Here is an 18,131-nt window from a genome sequence, read left to right as displayed (position 1 = left end):
CTTATTAAAATACAGGTTGCTAGGCCCCATCCCCAGAGTTTGTAATTGAGCAGGTCTCGAGGGGCCTAGGAACCTGCATTTCTTACAAGCACCTAAATGATACTGCTGCTGCTGCTGGACCTGGACCACGCTTGACAGCCACTGCCCCCTATTTCTCTGGCTGCCATGTAAGCCACTGTTAACACTAGATATGCTGTGAGAAATGAAAGAGGTGGAGGGGTCTGTGCCATAGTGTAGTAAACTAAGCTTTGCCTGCAGTGCCAGCATCCTGTATGGACATGTCCCAGCTTCCCCACTTCTGATCCAGCTCCCCTCTAATGTCCCTGGGAAAGCAGAGGAAGATGGTCCAAGTCCTCAGCAGGAGACCCAGAAGGAAGCTCTTGGCTTTGAACCCACCCAGCTCCAGGCGCTACAGTCATTTGGGGATTGAACCAGCAGATGGAAGATCTGTCTCTCCTCTCTAACTCTGCCTTTTAAATAAACACTTAAAAAAAAAAACCCTATGTGCGGATTGCAAAATTTTGTTGCATCCAAATAAATGCATCTTGTAAATCCCGTGTCTCCACAAACTTTCAAAGTGCTCTTGTAGTTCTGAAAAGGTGTTTCAAAAACTCTAGGGACTGGTCTAACAAGATCATTAGCAAGTCTCCTGTCTTTCCAAGTTAGGAGATGCTGCAGACAGGCTCTGAAGAGCAATCATCCCAGGTGAATCTGAGTATCAACAATGGGGGACACACACATTCCACTTCTCAGGAGGGAGAATCTATGCAAAGAAAATGCCCAACTATATCAAAAATACTGTGGGTTACTCTATGCTCAGCGGGTGTGAGCTGTCCACACTGCCCAGCACCTGCGAAGCTGTCCTGCCGCCACAGGCACACACATTCCTTCCGTTTACCCTGGGTAGCTACCTGCACATTGGATGCACTCACTGGTGAACTATACACTAGAATAAGTCACCATGTCATTCCTGGGTCAGGTCTAGAAAAAAGAGATGTTTTGGACATTTATTTTATCAAATTGGAACATGTAAATAGATCAGTACTTTTTTAGGTGGGGAAATGCTTATAATTTAAAGAAGAAGAAACAGAGGGACCAGCTTTGTGGCACAGTGGACAAATATAGCACAGGGGACCAACCAGCAGCCTGCTCCACTCCCCATCCAGCTCCCTGCCAACCAAGGTTGAGACAGAAAAGAAGCTCCTGGTTTTGGCTTGGTTTGGTGCTGGCTGTGCTGGCGAGAGAATCAGCAGATGGAAAACCTCTCTCTCCCTCACACTCTCTGTAACTCTGCCTTTCAAATACACTAATAAAAGAAAAAAACAAAACAAAACCAAACTAAAAGTCCCAAGATGATAACAGTGTAATCACAACACACTCCCAGCTTTGTGGGGAGAAAAGATCTACACGAGGCTACACCAGAACATTCGTGGAAAATGCAAATTACCCCTTCACTCCATTTCCCCACGAATTTTTTGAAGTACCCTCAAACACACATCAAAAACAAACAAACAAAAACACCTCACAAAATTAGTTTTATGTTTTCAGATTTTTCTGCATCTAAACCTTGTCCAGCCAGCTGCGGGTTCTTGCGGCTCGGGATGACCCACCCGTCCCTACCCTTGGGGTGAGCTGCAACTTACCCACTACCAAAAACCTGCTCAGGGATCAACTCCTGACCCAAATGCCACCCTTGCTCAAGTTCTTTTCAGGTCAATCTGGCAACTTAATCCTCCTCCTCCTCCTCACACTTCACCCTGCTCACTGGGCACCCTGCTTGGCCTACCTCATGTGCCGACAGCAGAGGGTTTCGCCGACAGCAGAGACCCATGCTGCAGTTTAATCTGGGGAGTCCACAGGGCCGGGGTGGGGGGATGCTCTGTTCAGTTTACAACTCTTTGCTTGTGGTCACATGTGGTGCCCAACCTGGCTATACTGGTTATTTCACAGGACACCACTCCCCAAATGCTCTGCCTGCTCAGAAGCTCAGACCATCATTTTTCAGATTGCAAATACAACTGTCATATATGACTATGACTGGGCACTATTCTAAGCTTTTTACTCGGATCAACTCTCAGTCCTTCCAACAGCATCATGCGTGAGGTAGGTACTATTAATATCGCCATTGTACAGATGAGGAATCTGAAGTGTAGAGAAAGCCAATCACAGACCCAAGGTCACGGCAAGTTCAGCACAACGGGGATCCAGCTCAGAGTTCAGGTCCAGCACACCTGCTATGGCGTTGGAGGACTGCAGGGAGGAAACTCTGAAGGGCACAGAGCACATTACACAGCACCTCCCTCCCGAACAAACACCCTGGCCATCGCGGCTCAGGCAGCACACAGCCGAGCCAGTGCACACACTGGCACAATCTGGCAGAGGCTTTATACTTAAAAGGGGGAAGGATGCCTCCAGTTAGGGAGAAAAAGGGAATGAGACACACAGTCCTGGAGTTTATCTCAGTGTCATCTGAAATAATTCTCTAATTACAACCGAGTCATTTCTCTCTGTATGAATCAGCTAGCTGCTCTCTGTTGTTTGGTTTGAAGTATGCGCACTCCTGGGGCTCTGTCCCCTAGGGTTACTTTCCACTTCCAAGGAAACACCACCTAGCAGACTTGTCACCTGCCCGTGAGCGCCTTCCACAGACACAGAATTCGTTGTGTCACATTTTATCACATCATCTGCAGGTAGAGGGGACGGCCACAAAGCAACCCCAGAAACAGATGAACTGGAACAGGGTCCTCCCGTGGCTGTAATGTCACCCGTGAAGTCACCAATGTAACACAGCTGCGCTGGGGCCTCTGCTAATTCACCAAAATTTCCAGATGATCCCCAGTACAACCAGATGATCCCCAATACAAACCAAACGCAAGGGGCCATCATGATCCCCATTAATCTCTATCTTGTGTTAATATATCCCCCCCAAAAAAAACCCTCTTAACCAAGGGTTAAGATACTGAATTCTCCACTAGGTGATAACCAAGTAGCTAACCCACCCAAGCAGGCAGCCTTCCAGCCTGCAAAGTGCCCTTCAAAATTTCCTCCATCTCACCTTCCACTAGCACTGTCTCCAATGTCACAGTTCCCCCAAGGAGCGAAAATTAAAAACCCTGGGGCTCTCAAGGTCACATCCCTTGGCCAGCCAGAGAACCTTTTACACCATATGCCTTCGGCAGATAAGGCTGGGGGAAGAGCTTAAGTTAAGATGCAAAGGGAGAGAGATGCCTAAAATGGCCACTTTTGCAGACAGACACAAGGGCATTCTTAACACATCTAAAGCCCTGAGCCGGCAGCCGCATTAATAAGGACAGATGAATGGAGCAGATCAAACCATAAATTAGATGATAAAGTTTTCCGGAGCGAGACGCTATGGAGAATCATGAAGCCCGACTCAAAGAACCCTCAGTGTCCAATGTCCTAAAAAAAATCTCAGCCAAGCCAGACTATTACATTTAATATGATATTGGGCGAAAACTGCGTTCTTTGTCTCATCCGCAGCCGGGATCTACCCCGCCTGCCTTCCCCTACCCCACCCCGGCCCGGCCCACCCCCTTCCAGCCGCCACCGCCGCCTTAGAGGAGCTGCAGAGGCCCCCCAAGAAACTGAGATAACGGTAAGGCACCGCCCCAGCCCAGCCGGGCAGCCAACCTCCTTCCTAAGGCCCAGAACGGTTCCCAAGCAGGCCCAGGACTGGGCAGAGAAGGGGGGGTGTCCCGGGCTCCCCCCAGGGCCGCATCCGCCCACTCAGGCCCACAAAGCCCCCCAGCAAAGCCTGGGCTCCGCGGCTTCAACTTCCTCTCCGACCTAATAATCCTCCTTGGCTTGGAAGGGGGCTTGGGGTGTGACCCCCGCCCCACCTCCCCGACACCCACTCCCCCGACTGCACGAGGCGGAGGAAGGGACTGCGGCGAGCCCTCCCCGGCTTCCCTGACACAATGAAGGGCTCCCGAGGCCACGGCCGGCCCTCCCCCACCACCCCCGGCTGCAGCGCGCCCCCGCCACATTTCCCGCCTCGCCCCCCACCCCCACCGCCGCGGAGCCGCGCGGGCCTCGCCGGCGGCCCCCGGGACGCCCCGAGGGGGACCTCCACAGCCCCCCGACTTCCCTCCTGCGGCCACAAGGGCCCGGCAGAGTCCGACCCTGCCCTCCAAACCCGCGGCCGCTCCCGAGCCCGCCGCGCGCGCTCCGCGGCCGGCCGCGCAGAGCCTCTGCCCTCCACTGCCCCCCACAGGTCCGCCTCCAGTCGTCCCAGCCCTCGGAGAAGCCCTTTCCCCACGCCCCGGGTGTGTGCGGCATGGGGTGGGTGACGGGGAGACCCGGCCGGGCCTAACCCACCACCACCCCGCAGCCCTTCCCGTCCGACGCTCCCCCCTCTTCCCGCTCCGCACACCCGAGGTCGTACCCCTGGACCCCTCCCTTCCTCGGAGGCAGGCGCAGCACCGCGGGGCACCCCAGGATCACCCTCCATCCAACTCCACGCTGCCCAGGACCCCACACACCGAACGCTGGGTCCCCGCATCCTCATCCCCACCCCCACCCCCTCAGGGGTCGCCCAGCCGCCCACCCGGCCCCTAGTCTCCGCAGGGGTTTCCAATCAAGCTCTTCATCCCTCGCCCCTCGGGGGGGTGGGTTCTCGCCGTCTCCACCCAACGGGGGTCCCGTTATCTACACCCCCACCCCTCAAGTCCAGGTCCCTGCTCCCACGAACCTGGAGGTTCCGCAGCACGAATCCTCCAGCCCGGAGAGCCCCTCTCAGCCGTGCTCCCTCGGCGCCCGCTTCGCCCTGCCCTACCCGGGCCCGTGTCCCCCCGCCCCCACACCAAGCTCGGTCTCCTTCCCAAAGCGGCCGCCGCGCTCGGACCCGAGCCGCCGTCGCACCTCCCTCACCTTCAGCCGAAGATGGTGGCGCGGGCGCAGGTCCCCAGCCGCGACCACAGATCCGGCGCCTCAGTCCCAAACCCACCGCTGCCTCCGCCGGGCTCCTTTAGCACTGCTGCTCGGGGCTGCCCCACCCACTCCCACCCTCATTGGGCCAACCCCACGCCCATCACCGCCGCCCCCAGACCCACTGGTCGGTTTGAGCGCCCATCTCCAAGGAAAGACGTTAGCAACCCGAACGAAGCTACCTTCCCAAGTCCTCGCCCTCCACCCACCTGGGATGGCGCTCATTGGCTCCCGCTCCCAGTCCAGGCCACCCGAGTCCCAATCTCATAGGCTGGACCTCCTGCCCATCCTAGATTCCGGGAGGTGCGGCCGGCACAGCGGCAGGCGATTGGCTGACTCGGGCGGAGATGGACAGCTGAGGCTAACTTAGGGCGCTCCGCGATCCCGCGAGGCAATGGGTGCGGAGCCTGCAGCGGCCGGCGGCCCCCGACCCAGGTGTTGCGGGTGATCGGGGAGGAGCGAGGGGTCCAGGTGTGCTGAGGCCGAGGCCCGAGCTTCGCCGGGAGCGCCTCGCCCTAGCGTGGGGGCCGCAGCTGCAGCCGGCTCGGAGCGCCCGGCCGCCCTCCGGGTTGCCGCAGCCGGCGTGTCCTCGCCGCGGGGACCGGCTTCCACCGCGGGAGTCGCGGGCCCCGGGGGCGCAGCCTGCAGGAGCGGGGCGGGAGCGCGGGCCAGAGGCCTGACGTCACTCCCGGGTGCGGGGCGGGGGTGGGGGCGGCTTTGCGCCTCACCTGCAGTGGGGGAGGGGTGCAGCTCCGCCCCCTGCGCCCGGGCTCTGCTGCTGCAGGGGCTGCTGGGGCTGCTGCAGGAGCTGCTGCTGCAGGGGCTGCTGCTGCTGGGGCTGCTGGGGCTTCTACAGCAAGCTTGGGGCTGCAGGGGCTGCTGCTGCTGGGGGCGCTGCTGCTAGCGGGACCCCCGGGGCTGCACTCAAGCGCTGCGGCCACTGTCCGGACGCCGAGTCATCAGAGGAAGAGAGCTTGCTGCCGCAGTGTTGGTGTTAGCAAGCGGACGCGCTCTCCTGCCTAACCTCCGGACTGGGTTAAGATTCCCGAAGAAGAAAAGCGGACCGGCGTTGGAGGGAAATAGGACTTGAAGGGGGTGGGGAATAGAGACGCCTTCACGCTTCATTCATTCATCCATCCATCCATCCATCCATCGGAGCTCCCCACGTGAGAGGGACCGTTTGGGATTCCCTGGAGTCCTGGGGCCTAATGTGCTTTTCTGGAGCCTTCTGAAACGTCTGAGACCTAGAAGAAGAAATAGCTGAAAAATAAAGGAAACTGGGGGGAAAGGGTGGATCGAAGTTCATTAATATTTAATGAAATGTCTGCAAGTGAAGCCAACTGCAACCCAACTCTGACATCATTGCATCTGAATAAATAGGGTAGCGTCTAGGTCACAACACAATGGGTCTGTTCTCAGGAAAGCTGGAAGTGCTCAGCATCTGTTTGGAGCACTGACAGCAAGATGAGGTTACTGCGTATTAGACAGGGGAACCTTTCAGATGTCTAAGTGCCTAAGCCTAGGAAACTTCTAATCTGGTTAAAAAAAAAAAGGAATTTAAGGAAAAAAAGGGAGTGATAAGCAAAAATGGTTGGAATCCATGGACGGCCCCAAGGCAGGCAGCCAGTGCAGAGTCCTAAGGAAGCCCTGAGAGTCAGCCCTCACGTGTCCTTTGTCCTGGTGCCCGTGGCCCCCACCCACACCGACCTGGGTACCTGCCCCAAAGCCAGGTGACTTAGGGACTTGGTTCCACCAGAGGGTATGTCTTTTTTTTTTTTTTTTTAGAGATTTATTTATTTTTATTGCAAAGCCAGATATACAGAGAGGAGGAGAGACAGAAAGATCTTCCGTCCAATGATTCACTCCCCAAGTAAACGCAATGGCCAGTGCTGCGCTGATCCGAAGCCAGGAGCCAGGGGCTTCTTCCAGGTCTCCCACGCGGATGCAGGGTCCCAAGGCTTTGGGCCGTCCTCGACTGCTTTCCCGGGCCACAAGCAGGGAGCTGGATGGGAAGCAGGGCTGCTGGGATTAGAACTGGTGACCATATGAGGTCCCGGCGCATTCAAGGGGAGAACTTTAGCTGCTAGGCCACGCTGCCGGGCCCCAGTATGTCTTTCTTAATGCAGTCAGCAACTGGAGTACAAGCTAACTGGACTCAAGATAGGTAGGTGATATTTGTCTTCTGATTTTTTTAAGCTTTATTGATTTGAAGGGCAGAGTTACAGAGAGGGAGAGACAAGACAGAAAGGCATCTTCCATCTGCTGGTTCTCTGGGTCCTCCATGTGGGTGCAGGAGCCCAACGTCTTGGGGCCATCCTCGGATGCTTTCCCAGGCTTCTTATTGGGAGCTGGATTGGAAGTGGAACAGCCAGGATTCAAACTGGTGCCTACATGGGATAATGGCATCGCAGGTGGTCACCTGTCCGTTTCAAATTTTTTAAATATACTTAAGAGAAGGCCAAAACCTCTGTCTTGGAGGCCTGAGTCTCAGGTTTGTTGGGCTCCGACATCATCTTTGTATGCCATAGCCCATACTGATTGCACCCACCCTTGGATAGCCCTGTGGGTTCCTGAAGCAGGTGGTTTCCCAAAATTTTAAAACAAATGCAGTGGACCATCAGGAGAAGAGGCCAAGAAGTCCACCAGAATTAAATGTAACATAGATGTGAGTCTTAATGAGGAATCAGTCCTTAGACTGTCCTAGCCCCCTTAGACAGCTCAACCCTCCGTTTGCAAATATCGAGATATCATATGGGCACTGGTTCATGTCCCAGCTGCTCCGTTTCCCTTTTAGCTCCCTGCTTGTGGCCTGGGAAAGCAGTGGAGCAAAGCCCAAAACCTTAAGATCCTGTACTCACATGGGAGACCGGAAGAAGCTCCTGGCTTCAGATTACCTCACCTCTGGCCGTCACAGCCATGTGGAGAGTGAACCAGCAAGTGAAAGATCTTCTCTCTGTTATATCTGCCTTTCTTACAAATCTTAAAAAAAAAAAAAAAAGCCAGAGAGAATGTCCCGCAGTGGCTTTCTAGACCCGGAGTTCCGTCGGCACTTGGGCACCTAGCCGGGGAGGGGAGATCTACCAAGCCTGCTTCTTTCCTGTCTCTACATCCCACCCGGCGCTCCCTCACCAGCTTCCTTTCATCTGCTAGCCTCACCAGCCTTGAAACAAACCTCTTGGCAGCCTTCCTCACCTGCCCCTCGCCCCCCGGGGCCTCCCCTTCCTTCTGCCCTGGCAGGCTCCTGGGACTCTGTTCCTATCTCCCAGTGGCTCCAGCCCAGCATGTGCTTCCATTTTGAAGAGGAAAACACCAAGATTTACAATCAGATAGACCTGGCTTTGATTCCAAGCCTGTCATTTCCTAAGTATTTGACCTTTGAAACAAATTACTTAACCTCATCTCAAAAGAAAAAAAAAAAAGGAACATAGCAATATATAATTCAAGGGCTCACTTGAGGAACAAGTCCCGTGGTCATTGACTGGGGGGAAATGAGCATACTGGCAATCTAGGCTGTTTTTACCCACAAAAGAAGTTCACAGCCCATTGTTTTGCAGGGTCTAGGTCAGAAATCCAAATGGGTTCCCTCGGGGCTGGTGCCAGCCCATGAACTTGTTTTGTTCCATCTGGAGAGGACAGATAGGCAGCTACTTTTTTTTTTTTTAATTTGAGTGAATTCCAACATGTAAAAAAAATCAAGAGCTCTCCAATAGCCTTTAGGCATTAGGGAAATGTAAATCAAAGCTATGAGGGACTCCCACTTGATACCCACTGGCATGTCCACAGCCAGAAAAAGGGACAGTAAGAGATGTTGGTGCAAAGATGTGCAGAGACACGGGACCCTCGGTCACTGCTGACTCGAGTGCAGAATGGTGCAGCAGCTTTGAAAAAACAACTGGGCAGTTCCATGAAAAGCTTAAAACACTGTGTGTTTCCTGACCACCCCGAAAGCATTCAATTACCCTCAGATATCTACCAAAAAAAAAAAAAAAAAAGAAGAAGAAGAAAAGAAAAACATGGACGGACACACAGACTTGCATAAAATTGTCAAGAGCAAGTGGGTGCACAGAAGTGTTACGTCATGCAAGGGAACACCAACAGGCAAGAAAAAGGAACCAACTCGCACACAAATGCCAACCTTGGCAGCATCATGCCCAGTGAGAGAAGGCAAATCCAAGAGACCATGGAATGTATCACCCACTTATAGGAAGCACCAATGAAGGCCAAAGCAGCAGAGACAGAAAGTACAGGAAGGGTAGTCCACTGGGGTGAGGCCTGGGACGGCCGGGAGGAGAGCAACACAGGGGTTTAAACGAATGGATGGGATGGATGAGAATGTTCTAGAACTGATATATGATGACGACTGAATAATTTGGTGCGTGAACTAAAATTATCACTGAACTGTACACTGTGAATTACATAAGATGCAAACTATACTGCCATAGTTATTTTAAAAAATAAAGGGAGAAAAAAACGATTACAAGAAAATGCAGATACACAGCTTCCCTTGAAAAGCTGGAAGACTTGGAAACTCGGCAGCCACTTGACACCTTAGCCACTGCTCATTTTCAGACACAACAAAGACTCTTCAGGCAGCCCCAGTCACCCCCAGTCACCTCCAGTCACCATCACTCCCTATTGCGTCTCAAAGCTAACCTGAATCACTCAAGGAAGTCATTACCATCCTTGCTCTTCTAATACAAGTGTTTGAATTGTCAATGCCTGCCGTACCAGTTGAGGTCTAGATCGACCCACCCCACGCAAGTGATGAGGGAAAGGGTGGTAGTTTTAGGTGGACAAGCTGCTTCTCAGACAGTGGCAAAGTAGTGGGAGGTTTGGGGTGTCTGTGAGACGGCGGGAGGGGGGGGGGCTTGGAACATGATCCCTGAGGTGATGGGATCCCTGTTTCAGGCATCTTACAGATCACCCAGGGCAACCTGACCCACAAGATAAACCTGTGCTCAGCTGTGATGTCTTCACACAGAAGGACAAATGCTAAAAAGAGATTCCAATGAGCTGAGAAAAAGAGGAATCTTCTAGCATTTTCTTGGACTACTTAAGCTTGGGAGCTTAAAAAAAAATGAGCAGGTCCGGCGCTGTAGCCTAGCAGCTGAAGTCCTCACCTTGAATGCACCAGGATCCCAAATGGTCGCTGGTTCTAATCCTAGCAGCTCCACTTCCCGTCCAGCTCCCTGCTTGTGGCCTGGGAAAGCAGTTGAGAATAGCCCAAAGCCTTGGGACCCTGCACTTGCGTGGGAGGATTGGAGGAAGTTCCTGGCTCCTGGCTTCAGATCTGCTCAGCTCCGGCTGTGGTGCTCACTTGGGGAGTAAATCAATAGATGGAAGATTTTCTTCTCTGTCTCTCCTCCTCTCTGTACATCTGACTTTACAATAAAAATAAATAAATCTTTTTTAAAATGAGCAAAGATTCTCCCACATTAAAGATTCAACATTTCTCATCAACCATGGAAGATTGAACTGGACTTGGAAAGATGGAGGTATGATGTCCTTGCACTCCAGTACATTAGAGCAAACCATACCTGTGACACATGTTTTTGTCTTCCTATAGATTTATTTATATATTCATTTATTTGAAAGGCAGAATGACACAGGAGGGAAAGAGAGAGAGGGAGGCTCTGCCCTGACACATGCTTGCTGAGTATCTTTTGTGTCTAGGGACCACGCCAGGTGCTGAGGAAATGCTTGTAAGAACATGGTCCCTACCCTCCAGGTACATATAGTCTAGTGGAAAACAGTATTGTCACGCTGTAGAGGCTCTTCATCTGGAAGCCACAGAAAACTCAAGGACCTGAGGGATTCTAGGAAACCTTGGAAATGGTGTGCAAAATTAGTTGCAAGCTCTCTTTTTCTGAGATCTGTAGCTTGGAGTGACAAGATCAGGTTTTCATATTAGAAGGCTCCTTCTGGCCGTGCGCTGGCAGGTGGATTGAAGGGGGTGATGGGACTAGCCCTTAGCAGTCTGCGACAGCCAACAGTTTGGCTGAGAGACAACATGGTGACTCAGACGAGGCGGCCGGGAAAGATGCGGACTGTGGTAATGACTACGCAAGGATGCGGTGAGATGGTTCAAGTGCCGACCATTGTGCATAGTTCCTAGCACGATGACCAAAACATTATACATTGGTTCCCTTGTTCTTTTCTGCAACCTCTTGGATGAAAAAGAAAACCGAACAATATAAACCAAGCAAAGCAAACAATCCCAACCCATACCTCACCCCACACACACCTTCACAAAAACACCTAAGAAAAAATTATTTTCTTTCTCTGCCTCCCCCAGCTGCTGTCCAACAGAAAATGGAACATCATCCAGCAATGCAAGCCACATAATTCAATTTTTTAAAAAGTCTTCATTTTTTAAGGATTTATTTATTTTTATTGGAAAGTCAGACATACAAAAAAGGAAAAGAGACAGAAAGGAAGATTTTCTATCTGCTGATTCACTCCCCAAACAGCTTCAATGGCTGGAGATGAGTCAATCCAAAGCCAGGAGCTCAGAGCCTTTTCTGGGTCTCCCTCACGGGTGCAGGGTCCCAAGGACGTGGGCCATCTTCGACTGCTTTCCCAGGCCACACACTGGGAGCCGAATGGGAAGTAGGGTTGCTGGGATTAGAACCAGTGCCCATATGGGATCCTGGCGCGGGCAAGATGAGGACTTTAGCTGCTAGGCTACAGCACCGGGCCCAAAAATTTATTGACTTTTATTGGAAAGTCAGATTTGGAGAGAGAAAGAGAAACAGAGAGATCTTTCATCTGTTGATTCACTCCCCAAATCACAAAAATGGTGAGAGCTGAGCTGATTCAAAGTCAGAAACCAGAAGCCTCCTCCCAGCCTCCCATATGGCTGCAGGGTCCCAAGGACGTGGGCCATCATCGACTGCTTTCCCAGGCCACAAACAGGGAGCTGCCAGGGAAGCCAGGACACAAACCAGTGCCCATATAGATGCCACGCTTGGAGCTGGAGGATTAGCCAGTTGAGCCATTGTGCCAGCCCCAGCCACATATGTAATTTAAAATGTTCTAGTAACCACATCTAAAAACTGAAAACACATGGTCCCTCTCCCTCTCTCCTTTCAAGAAGCACCCCATCACCCAGCCCTCTCCCAGGAACTGCTTTCTCTCGCTTCCTTCCACAGTCACCTGATTACTTCACAAATAGAACTTCTCTGTCTGCAACTGATTCCTGGCTTTTTATTTCTTCATGAAGCTGAGGAAAGAACCCACGGAGCTTTTCTGGTGACATTTTCCCTGACACCCAATGACATGAGGACATGAAAAGGACTTCCGGTTCTTAGACCGGAGCCATGTGACTCAACTCAGCTGAGGGGAGAACTCTACCCTTGTAGCAGGTGGCCTCACATTGCACTGCAAACTCCTACCAGACAGGACCAGCCTGTATTTCCCTAGGAGCCAGTCAGGGCTTGGCAAATAGAGGCTCATAAAGTATTTGTTAGCTAAAAATATGTCAGGGTGGGTGGGTGGACAGATGGGAGAGGAGGGGATCCCTTCCGGCCTTGGGGAGAAGGGATCATGTTCGTTAAGTCTGAAAACCAATTGAGTGGTAACAGCTAAGGGTGATGAGCGGTAAGAGCAAGGGTGCAGGGAATCAAGGGACGAAAAAATAATACCAGGAGTTAACGAGAAGTAGTAGAGTTTGGCCAACATATAAAATAAATGCACAAAAAAAGTGATGTGATATGGAAGGCTCCTGGAAGCTGACATCAAAGCCAGTGTTCATCAGGGATCCTGCAGAGCAGTCTCCTTTGGTCCATATTTGAGAACCACAGAGAAGTTAGCAGAGCAGGTAGCACAAAAGACTAACTGCTGAAAAAAAAAAAAAAGTGTTAGCAAGGTGGTAGCAGTGATTGGCTCCAGCTTTGCCAAATCACTAACCCCAGGCAAATTCATGTGAGGAGCCAGTTTGTCACCATGCTGGTGATGGGAGCAGGTCAGAGACAGGGCTCCGGGCAGATAACTGAGCAGCCAGGAAGCCGGTCAGTAGACAGTTAGCAATGAGAACAGGATTGGTCTGAGTCGGCTGTGCCCTGGGCGGACTGGAATGGAGTGTCCAGGAGTCACATGTTGACGAAGAGGGTCCAATTGTAACACCAAGAATGCTGTCCCACACACTCCAACTGCATCGCTGCTGTCTCTTTTTCAAGGACAGAGCTGGTTTGCTTTGCTCTGCATCAGACATAATGTACCATGTGTCAGAAAAAAAAAATTCAAGAAACTGCCCTGGATTTACTGAAAATAGAGATATGGAATAGATATGAATCTTCAGGCAAAAAAAAAATTTTTTTTAAAAATGTGTGGGCCTCTCATTGGAGGCTGCTTCAAAAATCCAAATCAGTCAGGCCTGCTGCAGTAGCCTAGCAGCTAAAGTCCTTGCCTTGCATGCACTGGGATCCCATATGGGCACCAGTTCTAATCCCGGCGGCCCACTTCCCATCCAGCTCTCTGCTTGTGGCCTGGGAAAGCAGTAGAGGACGGCCCAAAGCCTTGGGACCATGCATCCGCATGGGAGACCTGGAGGAAGCTCTGGGCTTCTGGCTTTGGATCAGCATAGCTCTGGCCATTGCAGTCACTTGGGCAGTGAATCGTCAGTCGCAAGATCTTCTTCTCTGGCTCTCTTCTTTGTATGTCTGACTTTTCAATAAAAATAAATCTTAAAACAAAATCCAAATCAGTTGCATTCTTTAAAGTTTATTATTCTGGTTAATCACGATTATTTGTAGGGTAGAATGACAGAGAGTGAAGGAAAGACAGAGAGATCTTCCATTGGTTGGTTCATTCTCCAAATGGTAGTGGCAGTTGGGCTGAGCCAGGCCAAATCCAGGAGCCAGGAGCACATGGGTTGCAGGAACCCAAGTATTTGAACCAGGTTCTGCACTGCTGCCTTCTGAGTTGCATGAGCAGGGAGCTGGATGGAAAGTGGAACAGCCAAAAACTCAAACCAGAGCTCCAATATGGGATGTCATAGTTACTGTTAGGCTACAAGGCACACCCCAACAAATTCATTTCGTGTTTAAAATATCCTGTGTGAAACCAGTGTGGTGGTGTATTATGTTAATCCTTAGCCTATGGAACCCAGCATCCCATATGCGTGCTGGTTCTAGTCCCAACTTCTCCACTCTGATCCAGCTCCCTGTTTGTGGCCTGAGAAAGCAGCAGAGGATGGCCCAAAATCTTGGGACCCCACACCCACATGGGAGACCCAGAGGAAGCTCATACCTCCCAACATCAAATCAGCCCAGCTCTGGCTGTTGCAGCTATTTGGGGAGTGAACCTGCAGATAGAAGATCTCCTCTCTCTTTCTCTCTCTTTGTAACTCTGATCTCAAGCAAAATAAATAAATCTTAAAAATAAATATCTTCCATAAAACTGGAAAAGTTACTTCATTTCTGAGCCTTACTTGTCTGCAACACAAGGATAACAAGGCCTGCTTTAAAAGGTTGTTTAAAAAACGAGATACAGGGCCCAGTGAGATAGTGTAGTTGTTAAAGTCCTTGCCTTGAACGTGCCGGGATCCCATATGGTCACCGGTTCTAATCCCGGCAGCCCTGCTTCCCATCCAGCTCCCTCCTTGTGGCCTGGGAAAGCAGTTGAGGATGGCCCAAGGCTTTGGAACCCTGCATCCGCGTGGGAGACCCAGAAGAGCTCCTGGCTCCTGGCTTCGGATTGGCTCAGCTCCAGCTGTGGCGGCTGCTTGGGGAGTGAATCATTGGACGGACGATCTTCCTCTCTGTCTCTCCTCCTCTCTGTATATTAGCCTTTCCAATAAAAATAAATAAATCTTTAAAAAAATTCAGAAAAAATTAAATACAGTGAGACCACAATTGAGAGTATCTTTGTACCATGCCATTGGTACAGGTCGGTCTTAGCACAAATTAGCATTCAGTAAGTGTTCACCATTATTGTCTATCACGCTCATGCCCCTTTAGAAAGGCTTAGCATCTTAGCAAAAGTTTGTGGTGTTTTGGCATTGTATTCCAGAGATACATACTAATAATATCTTCACATTAAGATGAACATTATTCCTGCCTCAAGGAGGACATAGAAAAGAGTTTGGCCATGAATTGACACAGTCAGGTGATGGGTGGTTCCCCTCATCTCTTTCTACTTTGCAAATACTTGGAAATTCTCCGTAACGGAAAAAAATAACTGTTGTGGGTATGACTTCTTCTGGGAGGGCTGAATTCTAAGGAGCTTCTGGAGCAAATCAGGAATGTTTCAGCTTGATTTCCACAAGCTTCCAGAATCGGAAGAATTTGCATCTCCTGCCACGCAGAATCCATGCCTCCAGCCCTCAGCTCAGCCGTGTCTCCTGGCAGACTCACCCCTTCCTGGTCTTACCCTTCTGGACTCTTCCTAGCAATCATCCGTCCTTGACTATTTCCCCAGCCATGCTTCTCCGCCTGCTGTGACTGGATTCAGAGTTTGATTTCAGATTAGTATTTGAGTTCCTGTTGTACTCCCAGCTAGTCTATCTCCTGCCTTCTCCTATTTTGTCCTCTAAACTTAAATATGTGCTTCGTCAGGACAGGGATCAACCTGCCCAGAAGACAGGGCACAGAACAGGCACTGAACAAATATTTAACCCTGAGCAAATATCAGTTCGGCTTGTGATGCCAGATCTGCCTTTTGGCTGCCTCGTCTTATCCCTGTCCTGGATGAACCCCAATCCCCTGAGCGCGCCCCAGGCTTTCCCATCACTCAGATTTTGGTCATGATCCTTTCTCCACCAGGGTCCTCTTGCAGCTCCACCTGTTCAAACCCTACGCATGCATGGAGGCTTAGCCACCCAAAAGTCTTCTTCCACCTGGAAGTCTTTCTTGATTTCTGCCCATCTCACCTGCAGCCATACCAAAAAAAAGATGCTTTGAGGCTTTTAATTCCTGAAATAGTATGTTTTGGGGGTGATGGTAAATTCACTGTCCATTGAGACTATCCTCTCCTCCTTCCCCATCTTGCATGTACAGTCGATTCCAATATTTATGTCGTACCCAGATTTTGAGATCCCCAGAAAATCATCAGGAGTCTGAAGTCGATGCCAACATGTAAGGGCAGTTAATTCAGGCCAACCTAGGCTCCCAGCCATCACCCCGGCCCAGCAGGACTGGAGGAACAAGCAGAAGAGCTGAGGTTGGACAGCATAGGGTTTTTATACATTTTAGGCCAGTTCCACACAACTCCACAGTCATGATTGGTCAGTTTGTTAACTTTTAAAAAGAGCAAGTTGGCAGGCTTCTATTGGTAGGTTTGAAGCAAGCAACTTTCAAATAGTACACACTGGTGGGCTATAGGGCAGTGAATAAATCTTATCTAAAAAGCACACCAGGGGGCCTGGCACAATAGCTTAGTGGTTAAAGTCCTCACCTTGAATGTGCCAGGATCCCATATGGGCGCCGGTTCTAACCCCACCAGCCCCGCTTCCCATCCAGCTCCCTCCCTGTGGCTTGGGAATGCAGTTCAGGACGGCCCAAAGCCTTGGGACCCTGCACCCTCGTGGGAGTCCTGGAAGAAGCTCCTGGCTCCTGGCTTCGGATCAGCGCAGCACAGGCTGTTGCATTCACTTGGGGAGTGAACCATCAGACGGAAGATCTTCCCCTCTGCCTCTCCTCCTCTCTGTACATCTGCCTTTCCAATAAAAATAAATAATAATAAATAAATAAAAAGCATACCAGGGCCTCCTTCCTGAGGAGTGCTCTGCTGACGTGACCTGCCAAGTGTCATGTAGACTGTCAGGCCTGGAGTTCACTCAGCCCCCAGCCAAGCAAGCAAGGCATAAATCACAAAAGCAGAAAACACTTAGGTTCTTCACTTACACTGTAGAATCCGGTTCATTGATCCAGATGGAACATGGGCCCTGATGCCTTACAACACTATTTCTAACTTTTCTTATATTCATTCATCAACGAGACTTTTTCTTTCTTGACTATAATCATTTGAAGGAGAAATAACTGGCTTACTTAACACTCATCCCTATAGCACTTAGCATCATGGTACAGCCATTATAGCTTGTGGGACAGCATTTGTTACACAGCCAATTTCAACAGGTAGGGCAGTTGTTAGAATTTCATGTTTCATAATTATAAAGTTAACCAACCACTTGCTTTCAAGAACCTGTTCTTGGCTCATATTAGCTTTGCTAACTTGTTTAGCCTTTCCTATGAGGGAACAAACTTGAGGTGGTTTCAGAGAATCTTTTTTTTTGTTTTTTAAAGATTTATCTATTTTTATTGGAAAGTCAGATATACAGAGAGGAGGAGAGATAGAGAGGAAGATCTTCCATCTGATGATTCACTCCCCAAGTGACCACAATGGCCGATGCTACACCGATCCAAAGTCAGGAGCCAGGAACGTCCTCCAGGTCTCCCACGCGGGTGCAGGGTCCCAAGGCTTTACTAGGGCACAAGCAGGGAGCTGGATGGGAAGTAGAGCTCCCGGGATTAGAGCCGGCGCCCATATGGGATCCTAGTGCAAGCAAGGCGAGGACTTTAGCTGCTAGGCCACCGTGCCAGGCCCCTCAGAGAATCTTGATATTGGTGAGGCAGGTGTGGAAAAGCATGAAGTTAGACTTCATCTTTTTTAAAGAACTTTCACTTCATGGTTCACCCTGGAAACATCCACACACCCACTATGGCAGCAAAGAGGAGCTGAGTACCCATTCCGTCTCTCACATGTGGGTGACAGGCATGAGACACCCACAGGTCTCTCGTGGAGGTGACAGGCACCCAATAATTTGATCCATCACCTGCTTGCCTCCCCAGGGTCCGCATTAGCAGAGACTCCCCTCCAGGAAAGTCCCTGAAATCAGAAAATGCTGGGCTGCGGCAAGAAACAACTCGAGGGCCTGAGGTTTGTGGTTATTTCACAAGCGGTGTGGAGAGGAGGACACACGGGGGTGTGAAGATTGTGGGGAGTCAGACATAGGGGTCTGGGGGCAGCTTCAAATAGGGAGGAGCTGCCCAGTCTTCCCCCAAGGCCCCTTTGTTGACAAACCATGGAGACCAACAGCTACCTGCTGTGGCCAACAGTGCCTGAGAAAAAAGCCTGAAACTCACCCACTTCAGGTCCCTAACTGGAGGTCCTTGGGTGCCACTCTACTGCTGGTAATATCCAGTGGTTCCACAGACACTGGGCATCCCTGTCCTTACTCCAAGTCT

The 18,131-nt window shown here is 50.8% G+C and overlaps 1 protein-coding gene across 4 annotated transcripts in view; it reads right to left on the bottom strand.

Moving 5' to 3' along the window:
- Positions 1-18,131, bottom strand: part of MYH10 (myosin heavy chain 10) — a 197,943-nt gene that overhangs the window by 117,333 nt on the left and 62,479 nt on the right. The window contains exon 1 of one of the 4 annotated variants that reach the window (XM_058675236.1): positions 5,157-5,528. The exons of 1 other annotated variant lie outside the window; for it this stretch is intronic. In XM_058675236.1, the coding sequence (XP_058531219.1) occupies positions 5,157-5,215 (59 nt within the window). In that variant the 5' untranslated portion in view covers positions 5,216-5,528. Of the gene's footprint in view, positions 1-4,405; positions 4,466-4,890; positions 5,035-5,156; positions 5,529-18,131 lie in introns of those variants that run through there. 2 more of the 4 variants (XM_004594755.2, XM_058675237.1) reach the window with 2 other exon arrangements.

Source organism: Ochotona princeps, chromosome 17, assembly GCF_030435755.1.
Source record: "Ochotona princeps isolate mOchPri1 chromosome 17, mOchPri1.hap1, whole genome shotgun sequence".
Taxonomy (NCBI): Eukaryota; Metazoa; Chordata; class Mammalia; order Lagomorpha; family Ochotonidae; genus Ochotona; species Ochotona princeps.
This window is presented reverse-complemented; position numbering and strand designations above follow the sequence as displayed.